A 19,376-nucleotide genomic window follows, 5' to 3' on the forward strand; every position below is an offset into this window, starting at 1 on the left:
AAAGAAATGGTTCCTAATTAGTGAACCTAGTGAGTAGTTCTGCAAATCTTAGAGAGTATCTATGCCATCTTTATGTGAGTGTATACTTCCAGAAATCCAGCCTTGGGGAATTTTGCAGAACCTCCACCTTCTCTGCACTCATTGCTACTAGATTGTGCCTGCCTGATATAAAGCTGAGGGATAAGAGTTATTGTATTCTTTTAAATGAAAACAACTGTCTTTTAGTCAACAAAATGAACAATTTGTTCAAGATAATTCTGTATTATGAAAGAAAAATACACTGTGTACCAGCAACACCTGCACAGCTCTGGATACATACTAGACAAAGAAATAGAATATTCTAATCTATTTCACCCTAAGTATTGCTGTGGAGAGAACCCTCCCTTTTTAAGCATCGTTGGCAGCATCACCCTCAATTTTTACACTTGTCTTATTGTTTGGAAAAGGTCTCTTTGACTATAACCTAAATCTGCCACCAGTCGAATTTTCTATGTGTGATTATAAACTCATTTATTCCTTTCCTTTCTCTGAGTCCCACTTATCCAGGTACACTGCCACAGACAATGAAAGCCATCATTCAAGCCATATGTGAACAGAGACATTTGTTTTACCAACTATTAATCTTTGGCAAACCAACAGGCAGCTATCGTAACATATTGATCCTGCTAGCTGTCCCTTAAATAAATATAATTAGAGCTTCCTGGGTTAGGTTTAAACTGATATTAGCCAGTCAAAGAACCTGTAAATATTAATCTACACTGACCCCTCCCTCCTGCCCCACAGGTGCCAGCTTCACACCATTCTCCAGACGTTTCATAATGGAAAGCTGTCCTGGGGAAAGAACTCACAGGGTGACACACAGGCAAACAAAATTAGACAAGTGTTCTGAAAATGGGATTTTTCTCCCTCATAGAAACTTGAACAAATTTGCTGTTAAAAGTTGACAGCTCTACATTGACTGTGGTAGGGTCAAACTGGAAGATACTAGCAAAATATAGAAATCAACCTTTTAACCATTGAGATAACCAGCAATTCTAGTTCTGGTAGAAACAAAAATTCAAGTCCTACATATACCTTCCTAAGGGAAGGTTATGGTTATAACTTCACTGATTAAGTCTCTGAAGTTATTTTACCTGGTTAAGCCCTTTCCAGAATACACAGAGTGGTAATATGCACTGCTTTCTTTAATGCCAATTCCGTAATAGTGATACCTGCAGGGGAAAAATAAAATAAAAAAAAAAGCATTTATGAGGGACATGTCAAGTAAAATTGAAAGTAAAGCAAGCTGTCTGACTGATTTTAAATGCTTTCAGAAAACTTTTCTGAACAGGAACTAACAATTCCTTTCACTGACACAGAACAAAATCTAGTCTTATAGAAAAGAGTATTGTCATAATTTGATACAAAATTCAAGGGTTAAAATTAAAATACTTTCTCTCCTACTAGAAGAATGTTGCTAGAACAGAAAATCCAGAAACATATTACATCTCTTTTCCCTAACATGCCTTCTGTTTCTCTTTACTTCATTTGTTTGAAAGGGTGACGGGTTTGATCTATCAGGTTCATTTTATTTCACTTGCCACCATTACAATTAGACAGTCCCTCAGAGCCTTTCTCAGCTGAAAATAGCCTGCCAGTGCACCTTATAACTTAGTGTTCAGCCTCCTATGACTAATAATGATAGTATGTCACTCATTCATTCTTCTGTTAGGTTGTAGGCTGACTAACTCTAAATTATTAAGCCATTTAGGCACTTCTCATGCACATTTGTCTCCCTTGTTGCTCTCCTGGAGATTACTGCTCCCAAATAGATACTGAAAAGGGAAACATGCCTATTGCTCAGGATCTGCAGTGCTCACACCCAACACTTTAACCAAAGACACCAAAGATGCAAAAAAAGGTTGGGTTGGTGCTAAGAAAATTGGCTGTGCTGTAGCTACTTACTGCTTTCCACTGATTTTGCTACAAAATAAGTGACCTCTGAGAGAAGGGCAGGAGAGCAAGTTGGGGGCAGCTCCTTCCATACCAGTCATAGCAAAGTTTGCCTGAGTTCATCTATCAAAGTTGATAGGCCCTGTCTTATAAATTCCACTCAATAGATTTAAAAACTGATTGTGTTAAACCAATTTTGTCTAAGAATGTTACGGATAGAATAGAAAGGTTAGTTTGCTTTTTACTAAAATTAACTTGAAAGTACCATGGCAGCTGGTTTAACTGAGCTGCTTCAAAGTAGCACTTTGCAACACATTGCACAGATTCCACTGAAACTCTCCAAAAGCTTGAAGAAATGCATTCTTAAGACACAAACCCCCGGAAAATAGTTAATAGAACACATTAACAAAAGATTTAATCTCATGTCATCTCTGCTGTTCCTGGTCATGACCATTAAAAAGAAAAAAAATCACAATATTTTGTTTGTTCTTGCATGGAACTGTCACAGGTAAGAACAAAATCCTCACGTGCTTTATATTTACAGAGCTGATTAAAGGCATTAGATACAAATTATCCCTAAGAAAATGTTCATTAGGATGATATATTTGCCTAGCCTAGGTAGCTTTGACGATCTCAGCTGAAATTGTTTTTCTGTTTCTGGACCGTCTGTTGTGTGCATTCAGGATTTTAGAGCCAAGAAACATGACAGAAAGTGGCACCATCGCTTTTACTGCTTTCCTGAAACTGGTGAGTCTACTTAACACTGCTAGATCACACTGTGGCACCTGTCAACCCCTAGGAAAGCCAAAAGTGTCTCCCCTCTTTCCTTAGTGTGACACAAGAGGTATGGAAAATTTACATGTATGCATTCCTTGAAATAATAGCATTCACTTAGTCTTTACATTGCAAAGGGTGTCCATTGAACAGGATGAAAAACAGAAGCTTCTTTAACAACGTTATCTTCCCATTTGTCACTGGCCATGTAAGCAAGCAGTTGCTTACATCTCATTCCAAACGTTCAAATCTGCCAGCTTCAATCACATGCCATTTTTTAAATTCTAAAATAATCACTTTTACACTTCCACCATAAATTTGGCCTCCAGTTAAGGTACGAGTGGGCCAGAGGCAAGGAAAAGTATTACTTCTTTACAAAGTTATGATTCAATATCTAGATTATTCTACATCCAATTCAGTATCAATACATTTGGGCTAGAACAGGAATTGTTGTATGATTTAGATTCTTAAGCATCCAGTGGTAGGCAATATACTTTCTCCTGCTGGAATGTCCCAGGATATCAGAATTTATCACTGAGACATCTTGTTATGTAGAGAATAGATATTTTCAGTATATATTCTGTTGTATTAAAGGCACAGCACGTATCATTCTGTTTTTCTTTAGTAGTGTTTAGTTGAATTTTTACTCATAAAAAATACAAGTTTCCATTCACAACACAGAAACTATTAAAAATAATGTAATTTTACTTTTCAAGCTCTATCTGGCATACTCCATTGATTAATAGGGCATGAAGATTATTATTCTCTTACAAGCCATTAGCTGAGTAGCTTAATTTGGGCTCCCTGTCGAGAGTAGTATACCCATACCAGACACATTGACATCTTTAACATACATCTTCAAATGCCTTCCTTCTGTCTCTTTATGTGCATATTTTTATGTGTATGCACAGTGTATTTGTATTTTAGTATTTCTTATTTCTATTGTGTAATTAACAAAGTGTAATCAGTTACTAGAGGGAATTTACTCTCAATTTTTGAAACAAACATTCTAGAAAACAAGCTGAACTACTTTTCTCTTTTAATTTCAGTGGTTTGTTGTAACATATGTTCCTACACAACTTGCAGCTCTGATTTTAGCATACACTGACACAAATGATAGCTGATAAGGAAATGATAGGCTTAAGCTGTTCAGGGACTTGCAATAACTTCTTATCACAGGGCCAGCTGCCATATCAGTTTTATTAACCCACTAAATCACTCCTAATAAATAAGATAATAGTTTTCAGACATGATGGATAAAAGCTAAGATTCATCATTGATCAAAGTCTACAAAGAAATTAAATTGTAACTTGAGCTCAAACAGTCTTCCATGTGTATGGACTGAGCAGTTTGTACATTTTCCCAAATGCAATATTTATGGTGCTGCATCTTCTTTCACTCAGCAGAGTGAAAACAGAAAATTTCCCTTACTTTCAGCTATGTAGATTGATTGGCATGGGCATAAGAGCTTAATGTATTTTGTTAACAAAATTGTGTCCAATGTGTTGAACCTTCTTGGCCAAATGTTTAAACGAGTTTTAGCATTGACACCTTCACACAAATGGGCTGCTGGATGTAAACACAGAGAAAGAGATTCTGACTTGAAATCTAGGAATCATCAGAGTCAGTTTTAATTTTGTCCTTTGCCCTGAACTAGAGATGACAAGTGCTGTTTGGGAACAGAGGAGGAACTAACATTTGACTATCTCACACCTTACAATGGCAACTGTATTCCATATGTTAGTGCTGGAGCCTTTCCTTCAAGTCCAATTCATGTTCATGAGTATATCAGAAAGAGCTTGTCTCAGAGTGGGAGAAAAACAATTTCTGCCACCTTGAAGATGGTGGAAAAAGGAAATTCCTTTCTTTGCTTTCTTCTGATCACAGCCAGGCTCTATCAATAGATTCCTGGATTGCAGCATCCAGGAAGGCACTTTTTTTCTCCAGGGCATTAACTTTTCTCTAAATTTCAGAACAATTATTCCACTGCAGAATTGTCTTCTTCTTTTTTATGCTTCTGCATAAAGCATCTGACTCGAATAGAGTCCTGGACAATGACCAGAGCTCTGGGGCAATACTGCTATACAAAACATCTCTGCCAGGAACAGTGAGTACTAATACTGCTCCTGCTAGCATTATATGGTAATAAAGATAGCAGCAGTAAAAATAATACAATGTCACTACACTACTGTGCTTTTAAAAAATATTACTTAATTGCTAGTTAGAACTCTCCTATTAGTCCCAGTAACTCAGAAACAGCTTATAACGTTTAGAATCCATGCTAACATAAAAAGAGAGTAACCAGTCATTTATTGAAATTGATGAACAGTCCCTTAACCATTAATTTAATGGAAATACTTCTGCAAATAACATTTATGTAACTAACTTTTACCTGGTGAAATCAAAAATTCATTTACTCCTCAGCGAGTCTGTAGTTCTGAGGTGGACACAGCCCACAACACCAGAGATACAAAAATTGATTATCAGAGATCATTAAACTGAAACAGGGTAGATTTGGATTAGATATTAGGAAATAATTCTTTACAGTGGGAGTGTTGAGGTGCTGGCACAGGTCGCTCAGAGCAGCTGTAGATCTCTCATCCCTGGAAGTGTTCAAGGCTGGATTGGATGGGGCTTTGAGCAACCTGGCCCAGTTAAAAGCGTCTCTGCCCATGGCACAGGGGTTGAAACTAGATGATTTTAAGGTCCCTTCCAACCCTAACCACTCTATCTGCTACACTTCTATGATTTATACTGACACTTTTCTATGACTACTTGCTGCTATATTTGGTCTCTGAACTGTCATTTGTGCCTTTTGAGAAGTCCTTTTTAGCAGACCAAGATCAAGGCAAATGCATCTTAGCAGAAACGAGAATGGCAGAGGAAATGCCTCTGAGAAAAACTGATAAAAAAAACACAGAGAAACAAGTGCCAGATGTTCAAACAAAACCTGATGATGCTTCATTCCTTTGAAAAAAGTGTTCAAGAACAGTTAATCCATACGAAAATATGGCACATAATACTAACAAGGTCAGTAGTGATATGGAATCTGCCAAAGAACTGTTGGGCATGAGTAATTTCTATTATAATATTATTTAATGTCTTTGAGAAAAAGGGAATATAGTGACACATGTCTCAACACAATTTATTTTGTAGCTATATACATATTTGAAACCTATTAATTTTCTTAATAAAGGCCGACATACTGTGCTTAAATCATGCAGACATAGGATATGTTTTGGAAGTTTGGGTCCTCATTGGATATTTTTAGTTATCTGTTAACTATGTCAGAACAAATATATACTGAGCATGTGGGAGACTTCTCCCTTGCATTATCTTGTCCATTGTAACTAAGTAGTTTGCCAAATACATTGGGTTATGAACCTGACTAAGAATTCACCACGGCATTGATGAATTAGTACATTGTCAAATATTCCTACACAGATTGTGAATGCCAGATCTCTTAAAATCTTAAACACTACACCAGCAGCAAAGCTATGTCTACATCATCTTATGCCTCTAATCACAGCTTAAGTTCACCACAGCAGACAATACACAAAATCTCTCTTTTCCTTAATAAATAACCTAATAGTTGCTCTCCTCAAAACACCTCTCTCTACTCAGCATCTACAGGTCACCTACAAAAAGAGAAATTAACTTCAGTTCAAGTTTTTCTCTATAGATTGCAGACTGTGCACAGTGGATTACAAATCTGTAAGACTGTGAAAGACACTATTCAAGAACTATCCTCTGTTAAAACAAATACAATCCCCCCCCCAAAAAAAAAAAAACAAAAAAAAAACCCCAAAAAAACAAAAAACAAAACAAAACAAAAAAAACAAACCAAAAAAAAAAGAATAATGTTCTATGAAGACTTTATTTCCTTCCGATTTTATTTTTATTAATGGCTATTTAAAATAAACGCTTGAGACATGCTCAAAAAATAGAAAGTCTCTGCCTGCAAAAATTTGGAATTTAAATTCTGTTCCACCTTCATTTTTCTGCAAGAAAACCTAAAATTCACAAATGACATTGCATTCATTATTCAGTGAAACTAAGAGAAAATTAATTAGCTATTTCTAAGGCAGGAAGAAAACCAAGTATAACAACATTTAATAATCCCCCCAAAACAATGAAAATAAAAGCAAAAAAAAACCCTTTCAGACACTTCTCGTATATTGCAAAGCACTTAGGAAAATGAGTCTTGTAAATTTTTTTTTTCCTTTTCATTCTCCTTTTGGTCTGAGTTTTGCTTATAAACTACTGAAAGATAAAAGTAACTTTGGCTTTCAAGGTTAAGCAGTTCAAAATAGCATTTTCCCAAACAAACAGAATGTTTTGTGTTTCTTCTATTTCTATCATTATTCTGGTTTTCTGTCTTATTCATTACCAAAATGGATGTGAGGGAATACCTGTGTTGACACTCTTCACACTAAATTATTCATAGCCAAAAGCATAATGCCAGAACCAGAACTAATAAAATTTTACCACCAGGTGATATAGAATTGTATATGATCTATTCCTACCTAATATTTCCAAGTTCACAGTTTCACAGTTCAAATATTCAAATTAATAGGATACATTATTTCTGAAATTACTGCACTATAGATTGTGTATTTTTCAGTTTTATAAGATACCCACAACAAAGAGCAGAGGTAAACCTTAACTTCAACTTAAAACAATGCTTTTTCTGGTGCTGTATTTAACTGAACCCATGTTGGTACATAGAGAACATAATCAAAGTTGTTAGGCTTGCAAAAGAGAAATAAAATCACTATTTATAAAAAGATGAGCAGCTACAGAAAGACATATGTGTTATAAACTCTGTTTGTATCAAATATTTTGACATATATTTGTAACATACACATGGGTCTATAAATGCAACAACAAGATTTAGAAGCTTAATCAGTTTAATTTAAAAATTATGCAGCAACGTTTTCAGACTTAAATGCTTGAGTTTGAGTATCAGTTTCACCACGTACATGAAAGTTATCACTTGCAGTGTGCCATCTGAATAAAGTCCCCTGCCAATTAGGACATGTTAAGGAGACATGGAAACACACGATTCCTAAAATATGTTCTACGAGCAGATACACACATAATTGTGCCTTACTTTGAATGGCCCCTTGTTCCAAGCCGCCTTGTGGTAAGGAGAGGGAATTTCTGGCGAATGGTCTAAAGAGAAAATAACTGCATTAATTTCTAACAGCAGGAAACTTCCTTAGCAATCCGTTTATAGAAAAACTGTAGTGCCAATATGTGGTCTAAGGTAGTTCATGAATAAACATTTTCGCTACTTATGGCACAACATAAACGATTAGGCCATGTTTCACACTGTAGGCTTTCTTCCATCCTTGTCCATCTTGCACTGTATCTCCAGTCTTCCCACCGGCTCTCCCTTTCTCTTTTCATTTTTACATTTTAAAATCTTGTTTTCTTCACCAGAATCCTGTTATGTTCAAGTTCCTAAAGTCCAACTGTATCTTTTGCTTCAGAGATCTAAATAAAATCAGGGGAAACTCTGCCCTCTAGCAAAAACAAACTAGAAAGAATATGATTTTTTAACTCGAAAATTTGATCTGAAAAATTAATTTAGTAACAGAGGTAGACCTAATAGATACGTCTAATACACAGATCACTGTCAAAACAATGTTTAAATGGAACTTTTTTGCTTTCTCATTTATACTGAAACTGTGTATGAAAATTAGATATTCACTTTTTTAGTATATCCAGTTCAAGAGGAATAAAATAGGAAATGAACATTTTATGAACCAGTTGTTAAATCCATAATTATTATTTAATTTAATTAATGCATTTCTCTTGGTATAAACCATTACTAGATCAGTAGTGCTTTAAAAAAAAGATGATCCTTGAAGCACTTTTGGTTTCCTGTTTTACTAAATACTCAGGATTTAATTTGGAGAGTCCACATCTCTCTTTCATTAAATTGCTTCAGGATTAATTGTAGGGAAGGGTAGATAAGAGAATTAATCAACATTTTTTTTCATTTGGAAGCTCTTTGTGTTATTCTTTTCCCCTTCCAGTATTGCTTGTGTCACATCTCACTTTACACTGCCTTTAGTATAAGTGTCTTCCATGTCAGATCTGGTTTTGTGGAAAGAACTTATTAATGCCATGAACAAAAAGGAAAAGAAAAGAAGCACTTAAAGAGAATGCCTTTTTTAAAAACAAACAAACAAACAAATGAAAAAAACCCCAACAATAAATCAAAGGGAATTTCCATGGCAGTCTCCTAAAGGTGATGTTAAGAAATGGCTTCATAGGAGACAGTTACAGTTAGTCTGATTCCATGTACATTAGTAGTAAGGAACATGTGAATTTCAGAAGAATTTTTACTCAGGTGTACTAAACTGTGATTCTTCCAAACAACTGATCTAACAAATTATGAAGGCATTTACTTATTACCTTCCCAAAAGTTGCAGCACAGGCAGGTTCCAGCTTCTCTTTTCTGCAGAAGTCTAAATAATGTGCATAAAGGATGCATCTTGGTAAACAAACTCCTTCACATACAATGTAGTTTTCTTCCAGCCTGTGCAGAGAAAGAAACTGCCAAAGTAAGAAGCAACATGCCATTTCTCCCCATTGCATTTTCCAGGTTTTGGTATTGCTCTCTTTTTTTATGGTTGTTGTTCTTTTTTTAATTTTACTGAAGAATTCCATCAGACCACACAGATGAGTTTCTCCTGAATGTGGCAGGCACTGCAGACAGACTCCACACTTGGTGCTTAGGCTAGCTGCAGAGTTTGGAAAACCTGGAGCCAGATCCCTATTCTTAATGAGTCTTTTAAAATGTCTGGACTTTTTTGCTTTTTTAGATAGCTAAATTATCATCACCTAAGAGCCAACCTCAGTGTGAAAATAAGAGCCCTAGCTAGACTATGAAATACTTGGGTTTAAGCCAGTCCTTTGACAGGATTTAAGAGCAGGGACCTGGATTTTCATCTTCTGTCCCACTTTATCTTCAATATCTGAGCTAAAGTCTTTTTTCTTCCTCCTTTTGCTTTTCAATTTTCACTCTGGATGTGGAAACGCTTCAAACCACAGCAAAAAAAAAAAAAAAACAACAAAAACAAAGAGCAGTTTTTTTGAAGAAGAAGGTGAATTTCTATGTAGCTTCCCAATCAGTTTACAGACTATAAGTGCTGAGTGATGGTCATTAAAGTAAAATTTTTAAAACTGAAGCAAAAATCTGACTGTTCTCACTTGAAGAGAACCCATGGTAACAGCTGGGTATTTCTCTGTCTTGCTGGGTTTTTCTCTTTATAATTTTACATTGTTCACTACTCCTGGGGTGATGTGCAAAAAATTTGTTTCTCAAATTACACAAATTTGTAAGAAAATACTGTGTAGTGAGGACTGCATACTGAATAATTTTGCACTGACTTGCCAGACTTAAATCCTTAACTATTTACACTCAAAAGTCAGATGTAAACCAGAATAAGAAACTGAGTAATTTAGATTAGTCTAATTTTTCAGTTAGAAGGAAAAAAAAAGTCTCTACTGACAGCTGGCATTTTGTAATTACGCTCCCATTTAATTCAACAGCCCTCCTCCCTAATTTCAAGTGTACTTCAATATAAACATTTATCAATTAATGTCTGCAGAATTCGACCTCTTATTCGGTTAACTTTTTTCCTCAGATAAAATAAACCAAAGTTAGGGACCCAATGGGTGGGAGAACATAACGAAAAAGAAATGCATTATAAGACAGTGAAAATCTAACTGTGACAGCCTTAAGGGATAATCAAAGTAGCTATCCACAAATGCAATTCTTAAATAATGTTTCGTTTCTACATTTTGATGATCCATTTCACTGATAGCCACATAGTGTGAGAATCTGACTGAGACTCCTGTTAAGTGACAATAATTCATCATTTCAAAACCCAGAAATTTGGGGATGGCTGTCCTTATTTGTAGACGAGGCTCATCCAAAAGAAACTCTCAAAACAAAAACAGTAAACAAAAACCAACTAACGAAACACCCCCAAAATGACAAATTCTCTCTAAAAGAGCTGTGAGATGTCGCCCCCCTTGCCGGCTCAGCTGTTAAAGGTCCCTTTGAGTGTGGCGGGCACCCCGGCTCGGTCCCGGAGCCCCCAGGCGGGCAGCGGGGTCTCTCCGGAGCCCTACCATTGCAGGGTGAGCTGCGTCTGCTTCTTCTTGTCCTTCATCATCTGCGCGATGCTCTTCTTCGAACAGGAGCTGTGGTCGGCGGCCGTCAGCGCGCCCTGGCCAGCATCCGCATCCTCTTCCTCCGAGGAGAGGGCGCCGCTGCCGAGGCGCGTTTCTGGGCGCCGCGGGGGACAAGAGCAGAGACCCAAGGCCATCGTTACGGTCCCGCATCACCCGCCCCTCCCGCCCTGCCCTGCCCTGCCCGCCGCGGGCTGAGGGCCGGCCCCGGCACCCGCGTCCCCTCGGAGCCCGAGCAGCGGCTCCCGCTGCCTGTCCCGGCCCCCCGCCTTTACCTGCCTTAGCAGGGCACTTTGCCGGCCCCCCGCCTTTACCTGCCCTAGCAGGGCACTTTGCCGCCTCCCCGCCCTTACCTGCCTTGATGCCGGCGGGCAGCGGCGGCTCCCGGGCGCAGGGCGGCAAGGCTGGCTCCAGCAGCCCCGCGTAGCGCTCCTCCCGCGCCTCGGGGGGCACGGCCTGCGCGGCCGGCAGGTGCAGGAAGGCGTCCCCCTGCCCGGGTCCCTTGGCCATGCTCCTCAGCGCCGCCGGCTCTGCCCCGGCGCGGCGCGGGCGGCGCCCATGGGCGGCGGGAGGGGACGGGACGGGAGCGGCCTGAGGGCGCGGGGGGCGCCGCCCGGGGCGGGGGCGGGGGCCGGGGCTTTGCTCCGCGGCCGGAGGCGGTGTGGGCCGAGCGCCGCCGTGGAGGGAGGAGAGGCGATGCGGGGGCGGTAGCGGGGACAGGTGTGCCCTCCGGCGCCGTCCAGGGAGGCCGCACGGCCCGCCCGGCCCGGGGGCTCCGCCTGGCACGGGGCCCACGGGCGGCTGTCGGGCGGTGGCGGGGAGGGCTCTCCGTCCCTGCCTCCCCTTCCCCTCCTGCCGCCGTGCTCCGCCAGGCCAGAAGGGGACAGGGCACGGCTGAAGGCCGAGGAGGTTCGGGGGAGCCGGGCAGGAGCGGATCTGGCGGGGATTTAATGATTAACTCCCGCCGGCGGTGGCACGGCTGCTGTCAGGGTCCCGTCAGGGCAGAGGGCGGCCGCGGAGACTCCTCTTGTTCTCCCCTCCGGCTCTGCGGAGAGCTCTGCCCTGTGCAGCTGCCCCCTGACAGCCGCAGGGCCGGTCGTGAGACCTCTCTGGGCGCTGTCACTGTCCGTCTTTCCTTAATCCCCAGTGTGATGTTGTGAGTGATGGAACAAAACATCTTCACTTTGCATATTCATCTGGCAGGCATGTCCTTGCTTTGCTCCATTTCAGCATGCTGACTGAGAGATGGCAGGAGAAAATCACACAAAGTGGCCCTTGCTTTTTCCAAAGAACAAAATTGTCAGTAGAAGGGAAATTCAGTCTGTTCACTGCAACATACACTGTTTTAATAAATTCTCATTAAAGCAAAATGTTAGGTGTTGTGCTATTCCAGATAGGGACTGGGAAATTATAGTATGACTTGTGTTAGCAAGCAGCCCTGAAATGTACACTGGATGAATTGTGAAGCATTCTTCAGGCCACCAAGTAGTGCTGGGCTGTCACAAACACAAAGCTTGTGGGCAGCTGTTTTCCTTCTACTCTCTTCCAGTCCTCTGTTGCGTCTCAAGTCATTGATCCCACCAGCACTACAAAGCAGTAGACCATGACCACTTCCTCTCCTGCACAGATGCATTGTCAGACCAGCCATCATCTATCAAATGCATATGTAACAGAACCCTCGGTGTGCCCATATCTGCTGAAAGGCCCAAAACCTCATCATAAAAATAAATGATTGACTTCAGACCCGAGGCAGACCTGTGTGAGGGTTCCAGAGTCAAAAATGGCATTTAGCCCGAACTTTCTGCTGTTCTGCTTACACCTCTTCCCTCCACTGGTTACTCTATTCCACATTACTTCACTGTTTCCATGTTCCCTTCTTACTTCATTAAGTGATGCTCTACGTGGCTTTGACCACACGTGTCTGTGTACTGTAACTCCCTGGGACAGTTCAGCATCTGGTTCCAATGGCTTTGTTTGAGGTTTACTAAAATCTCATTTGACCCTCTGATTTTTGGCTGGCCTGAGCACTTCACAATTTGGTCCACCATGACCTGTATTTCCATGGTATAATAAAACCTCTTAGGTGCTTATTATTGTGTTGCATCTTTTGTGATCAAAACCAAATGTGACGTTGAACATGGACATTTGGGTATTATGGAGCTAAATGCAGTTATTTATTCTTAAAGGCCAGGATTCTTATGGTGCCAGAATATTCTCAGTGACACTGATGAATTCTATCCATCATCATCAACACAGGGATTAACTGAGCAAGGGGTCCAGCTTAGGGACGAGTTTCCACTCTGTAGCAACCATCCTGCTGAAGCAAAGGAGAGACACCAAAAGCTATGGACAATCCTTCCCCACATTTAAGCTCCCTCTTGCTGGAAACAACAATCCACTCAAATTTATGATTTCAGCCTTTGGGAGACAGAAAGGATGAGACAGGTATAGAACTGGGCTAGCTGAAACCACAAGTACCAAGGACATTACAGCATTGCTTGTGCTTAGAAATTTCTAATTTCATTTGAGGGTATGTCTGTTGAGAATCATGGTGCTAACCATATTGCTTATTCCTGAATAAAATCTAACTATGAAGTAGAACTGTCAAAACACATATCCATGTATATTTGGGTTTTTAGAATTTTCCTATTCAAATTTGTGAACACACAGAGATCTATACATACATATATATATATATATATATATATATATATATATACACATAATGTACAAAGATGAATACCAAGGAGAGTGCCTGCATCATCCCTGGAAACATTCAGGGGAAAGGGAAGTAAGGCTGGATGGGATGGGGGTCTGAGCAACCTGATGGAGTTGATGTCCCTGCACATTGCAAGAGGATTGAACTACATGAGCTTCAAAGGTCCTTTCCAACCCAAACTAATCTATGGTTCTAGAATTTGTACTTGAAGCATGCAACACCTCTTGCCTAACTTTGTCTCAGAGTTAGTTTTCTTAGTTTAATCTGTTTACCTCAGTCTCCCTTTAGAGTCAGTGGAGAAGAAAAGGTGTCTCCCAGAAGTAATTCATACCAGTGAAATTACCCAGTGAAACAGATAATTTTCTCATAAATCTGTTTCCCTTCTGGGTCTATACTGAGAGCCTAGGAAGCCTTGCCTGGTGTTAGGTGAACTTTGTAATGATGTAATCCCACCAAAATTCAACGGTCTGTTGTATAGCCTGGAGTAAATGACCAGATGCATGTGCTCTGTAGGACAACAGAATTATTTGTTTCTATAAATTATATATGAAATATCTTTTACATCAGCACTCAGGTATTGCACCATTTCATCTTGCTGCAGCATTCCTTTTTGCCAACACAGCACATTAAAATAAAACATTTTTCAGCTTTATTCATATCAGTGTGACTTGCCATTAACAACAATCTGCCTGAGGGGTTCTCTGTTTTGAACTACAAAATGTTTGGAAGATAAATGCAGCAATAGAAATACAATTTGTTATTGATCTGTTCCTGTGTAATCCTGCATAATGTTTACTTAAGTGTTGGAAACTGTTTCACCTCATATCCTCCCCAGACAAATGAACTACACAGAAATCTTGATACAGTGTTGATGCCAGGACTATTTGGGAGACTCTAACACTATTTTTTTCCAAATATGCTGATAGTACAATAAAAGTAAAGTATGGTACATACCAGTATTCTACAAAGATATAATAAATCAATTTTTCATTAATGTCAGTGTTTGTCATTCTCTCTGCTTTGACATAGCATGAATCTATTTCGCTCTTCCTGGAACTCCATTTCTGGTTTTCTGTGACTCATTGCAAAAAACAGTTTTAATCACCACCAATTCAAACAAGATAGATTTCCCATTTGTTTTGGTCCTTTCCACATCTCAGTATTTACTTTCTAAGAGTATTTTGATCTTGAAAAAAAAAAAATTGGCGCATTAAGCTAAGAGCTCCTTCATTTGACACTGTCACTGGCAACATCTTTTGAAAGCATATATCCAAGAATAGATTTTTTTATCACTAATATTTCTTTAGATAAGTATCCCTAATTATTAAAGGGTCAAAGCATTGAAACATCATCCAAAATATTAGCTTTATGGTTTCCAATAATTATTGAATCATTTTATTTTTGATAAATTAATGATGGCTTGAGAAGATCACTCAGTGATAAGGGAAAATTCTTTGTCTTTGCAGTTTTTTTTCTGAGCCTTTCTCAAGGCTCAATGTCAGCAATTTTTAGTAACCAATTTCTCTAATGAATTTGCTTCTCTCTAGTTCTTGAGTCACCAGTTTTGTGCATGCAACCAAGTGAAACCTTAGAGAAAGCAAAGGGAAGGAAAGAGGAGGGCCCTCAAATTTTAGCACTTTTCCATATGATCTCTCTTCTACTGCAGAGGAAGATACTGGTATCACCCACTGCTGCCACTTTGTGTTGTGGCTTCTCTGGTGCTTGTACAAGAAGAAGGTGGAGAAAGATGTGACAGTGAAGGGAGGGCACCAGGGGAGGGAAGTGGCATCTTTCAATGTGGGGCTGGGGACTTCTGCTCTCAGTGGGGAAGGGAAGGAGCTAGTTGCCCAGCTAGTCCAGCTCAGCAGCTATAGCAGGGGAATGCAACCTACATTGGTGCCTTTTCACCTCAGCAAGCTCTGTGAACTGCCAGTCCTGATACTGTAAAATCACACAAATATGGCTGAGCTTTTTCTGTGCAGTCAACAGAGTGAAAAGTTAATATTCAAAACTATGGAACTGCAATCAGCACAAACTACCCAGGAGGAGAACCAATCAACTCCATTGGGTGCATGTGTGTGTGTGTGTGTGTGTGTGTGTGTGTGTATGTGTGTGTGTGTATAACTACACAAAAATACCACAAGAAAAAAAATTGATTCCTCAAAAGATGCTATTGCCTCCATGCCTGACTATTCCCACCTTCTTTTTGTAGGTTCTCATTCTGCCTTATTAACAATTTCATAGTTTTTATTATATCACCCTGAGCTTTCTGAATTTTCGTAATGTTGAAAATCTTTTCCCAACTTTATATGGAAAATATCTATAAACATTGCCCTGCCAATAATTTTACAAGCAGAGCAAGACCTGTGAAATCATGGGCTTGTCTGACAAGTTAATTCAGCACAGAAGCTTATGGTTTCCCTTATAAGGAACAATTGCTGGCATCCAGTAGATGGTGATGTTTAATAATGTATTTCCTGCTCTGTCTCTAGCTGATAAAGCCAGACTTGTCTCTCTGTCTCTTTACATTTGGGTATTTTACTCGCTGCCTGTTCCTACGATCTTTAAATGAAAATCCATTGTTTTGTAAAGACGTGGGCCTTTCTATTTTTCTTCCCAAAGAACAAACTTCAAAATAAGTAAACCATTACACTAACCCTTCACAGTTCACGTCTCTATCCTCTACAAACCCAGGGAGACTCTATGCTCTCTAGGTAGTGAAGGTAAATTGTATAGTTCTGACCTTGTGTATCTGCATGTAAGCATGTCTCTTCAGTTCATGTTAAACAGTTGTCTCAGGTTACTTATCTTGATTTTGAAATGCCATTTTTCAGTATGTATTCTTTTTTCCCGTGCCAAATTGGGAGAAAATGTTTGTATTCATATAAGTACATGCTCCTACAAGCTTACAGACTGAACAGCCACTTCACCATTCATGTATTTGCATTGTGCCTTGGTGGGTACATTCAGGAAAAAAAATATTAAGGAGGCCAGCAGAGTTTTTCACTTGGCAGCTATTCAAACATCTTGTGCTCCTTTATGAATCATCCAAGAATAGAGCTGAGTTTAGAGGATATGTTCACCCTTAAAGAAGTGATTTGAGAGTTTCTGCAGATACTCCAAACAGCTCTATTAGCAGCACTTCTTGTATAACTAGCCTATCTGCAAACAACATCTAAATAGGTGTTAACAGAAGCAGACCACTAAAGTCGAGGGACTATTCTCTCTATGCAAAGCTGAGTCCTGAAGGTTCTACCACCAGCTGGGTGCAGCTCCCTAAACTGCTGCATTCACAGACAGCTCACCACTTCTCAAAACAAGTCTTTTTCCCCCACTGTGTCTCTCTGTCTACCCTGTTCCTAGCCACACACTCCGTCTGCTAGCATTCAGCACTTGTAGACACTTCTGTGTCAGTTTAATTACTGAAGTAACAGAAGACAAGGCCAAGAGAAAACAATGAAGGTCTTTCTGATATTTCAAATAGTTAAATCAGCCCAGAAGTGTGGTCAGAGCCAGAATGTGGGTGGGATGGTACTACTGGGGCTGGGGGAAAGGGAAGGAGGATGGTCAGATAGAGGAAGGAGAACATATATAAGAATGGAGGGGAGAAGGATTTCCTCACTTTTGCAGCAATAAAATCTGCTGAACTGCCTGTGGAACCATGGACCTATTCATGGGTGATGTGCAAAATGTGCTTATTAGATTAATGCAGCTGCCTTTGAACAACATAATCTCACACAGTTACTGTGCAACTTTACAATTCCGTCATGTAGAACAAACCTCTTCATCTCCCCTCTCCTCTCCTCTCCTCTCCTCTCATCTCATCTCATCTCCTCTCCTATGGTGTCCCGTTTTTAAAGAATGTTACCAATGTTCTTCCAGGTAGGCATGAACAGAAATGTGCTGCACTAGGAATCTACTAAGTGCACTGTATCTGAATATGGTATTCTGTTACTCTGAATAATTCAGGTTTTCACTCCAGATTTTTTTTTCTTGAGATCAATTAGCCACACTACACAAAGCCACAGGGACAAACAGTACCTTCACTTGGAAGTTGCTCAGGCCCTCAATTAATCTGGAAACAAGACCACTGCTTGCTCCTTTGCATATTCTCATTCCTAGCATGTGCTCTGTTTTGAGATGCAGGAGTGAGGCTTTGAATACTGTGGGGGTGAGGCTGTTTCCTGGATGAAGAGACATTCATGCACTGCTAGCCTCTGACTTAATTCAGGCAAGCGTTTTCTAAGGTCAGGAACAAAATGTTTGATGTTACTGTGCCATTTTTCACTGATGAAAAGATGTTTCCCAGTAATGAAGATGTTATAGCCAATTATTTTAAAATTTTGGAACAGGAGAAAAAAATTGGGTTTTTTTCTTCATTATATATTCGGACAATATTTTTTAAAGTATTTAATATATACATTATATTTAATGACAATGCAGGAGCAATTCAATGCCTGATCCAATGGCAATAGTATCCTTCCCACTGACTTCAATGGGCTCTTGATTAGGTCCTTATTTGCTAAGCAAACACTCAATAAAAGTTCACTTTGTCACATGCACACAGTCACAGAAGTATTGTGCTCTAAGAAAAATCATGACTTCTTGCTGGTAGCAGATTCTGAAATATGTTCTGGAGGAAAATTAACCAAATATCTGCATAAAAGGAGTTATGTTGCCTACTGTCAAATATCTAATTTCAGCCACAAAGTGATCATACTGTTTTCAGCACTTATGAGCATAAATCCTGGCCAAGGACAAGATCCTTGGGGTAGCTGGGATAGTGGACAGAAAGCCAGGCATGCCCTGGGAAGGACACAGTATGAAACCATGCCTGATGCAGAGCATATAAGTTGATAAGGGTTCCTTGATAAAGAGATACTGGATGTGCTCAGTGACAGCCAGGCTCCCGGTGGTCAGGGTGCTTCCCAAATCACTGACATTAAATGAGCCACCTTGCCTGTTCTCTGCTCTGTTTAACACCAAGCTGAAGAAGGCTGAGTATCTCCTCAGCTCCAGCCAGCCTGAGCTAGTCCTTTCCTTCACCCAGAACACCTTCAACTCCACCTGTTCCACCTGCTACGTGTTTTGAAAACACCAGAAAGGTCTTTGCTGTGTCTCTTATCAACAGATGAATTCTGTGATTAAGGGCAGAGAACATTTGTGCAGGATTTAGCAGTATATCCCACTGCAATCTGAACTAACTTGAGTTAAGGGCATCCTGAAGTGATGCCTGGGTTACTATGATGGTAGTAACAGGTGCTCCAAGAGATGGGTTTATTCCATGATTTTAGCATGTTAGATTTACCCTTCACCAGGTCTGTTGCCCTTGGTTGCACTATTTTCGTAGAATTATAGACCCATTAAGGTTGAAAAAGATCTCCAAGATTATCAAGTCCAGCCTTTGACTGACTACCACCATAGCCACTAAACCACATCAAATTATTTCAACAGCCAGGGAAAAACAGCCATTCCACAGAGAAACTGCATAGATCTCATAATATATTCTATTTCGGAGTGAAGAATGGTAACACATGGCAACAGAGTCCAGCTCTTAGTCTTTATCTAGCTAAATTTTTAATTTTTCATATATTTACATATAAGCTTGAAGAAAATATGCATGGATATATCTGCACGTTTATCTAAATTCCAATCTAATACTACCGCAGCACTTCATTTAAAACAAGGCACTTGGAAATGCTTAGTTTATGAATTGGAAATAACATGAATAAGGGCTGGA

General features: G+C 39.8%; 1 protein-coding gene across 1 annotated transcript in view; it reads right to left on the reverse strand.

The window, feature by feature from the left end:
* RFX6 (regulatory factor X6) overlaps positions 1-11,427 on the reverse strand; it is a gene marked incomplete at both ends in the record, with an annotated part of 32,105 nt that extends 20,678 nt beyond the window's left edge. Inside the window, 5 exons of the mRNA XM_083857631.1 lie at positions 1,134-1,211; positions 7,820-7,881; positions 9,133-9,256; positions 10,858-11,014; positions 11,271-11,427. Of these exons, the coding sequence (XP_083713757.1) occupies positions 1,134-1,211; positions 7,820-7,881; positions 9,133-9,256; positions 10,858-11,014; positions 11,271-11,427 (578 nt within the window). The remainder of the gene's footprint in view (positions 1-1,133; positions 1,212-7,819; positions 7,882-9,132; positions 9,257-10,857; positions 11,015-11,270) is intronic.
* Positions 11,428-19,376: the final 7,949 nt, after the last annotated feature.

The sequence above is a fragment of the Zosterops lateralis genome (genome assembly GCF_965231275.1).
Source record: "Zosterops lateralis genome assembly, chromosome: 3".
Classification (NCBI taxonomy): domain Eukaryota; kingdom Metazoa; phylum Chordata; class Aves; order Passeriformes; family Zosteropidae; genus Zosterops; species Zosterops lateralis.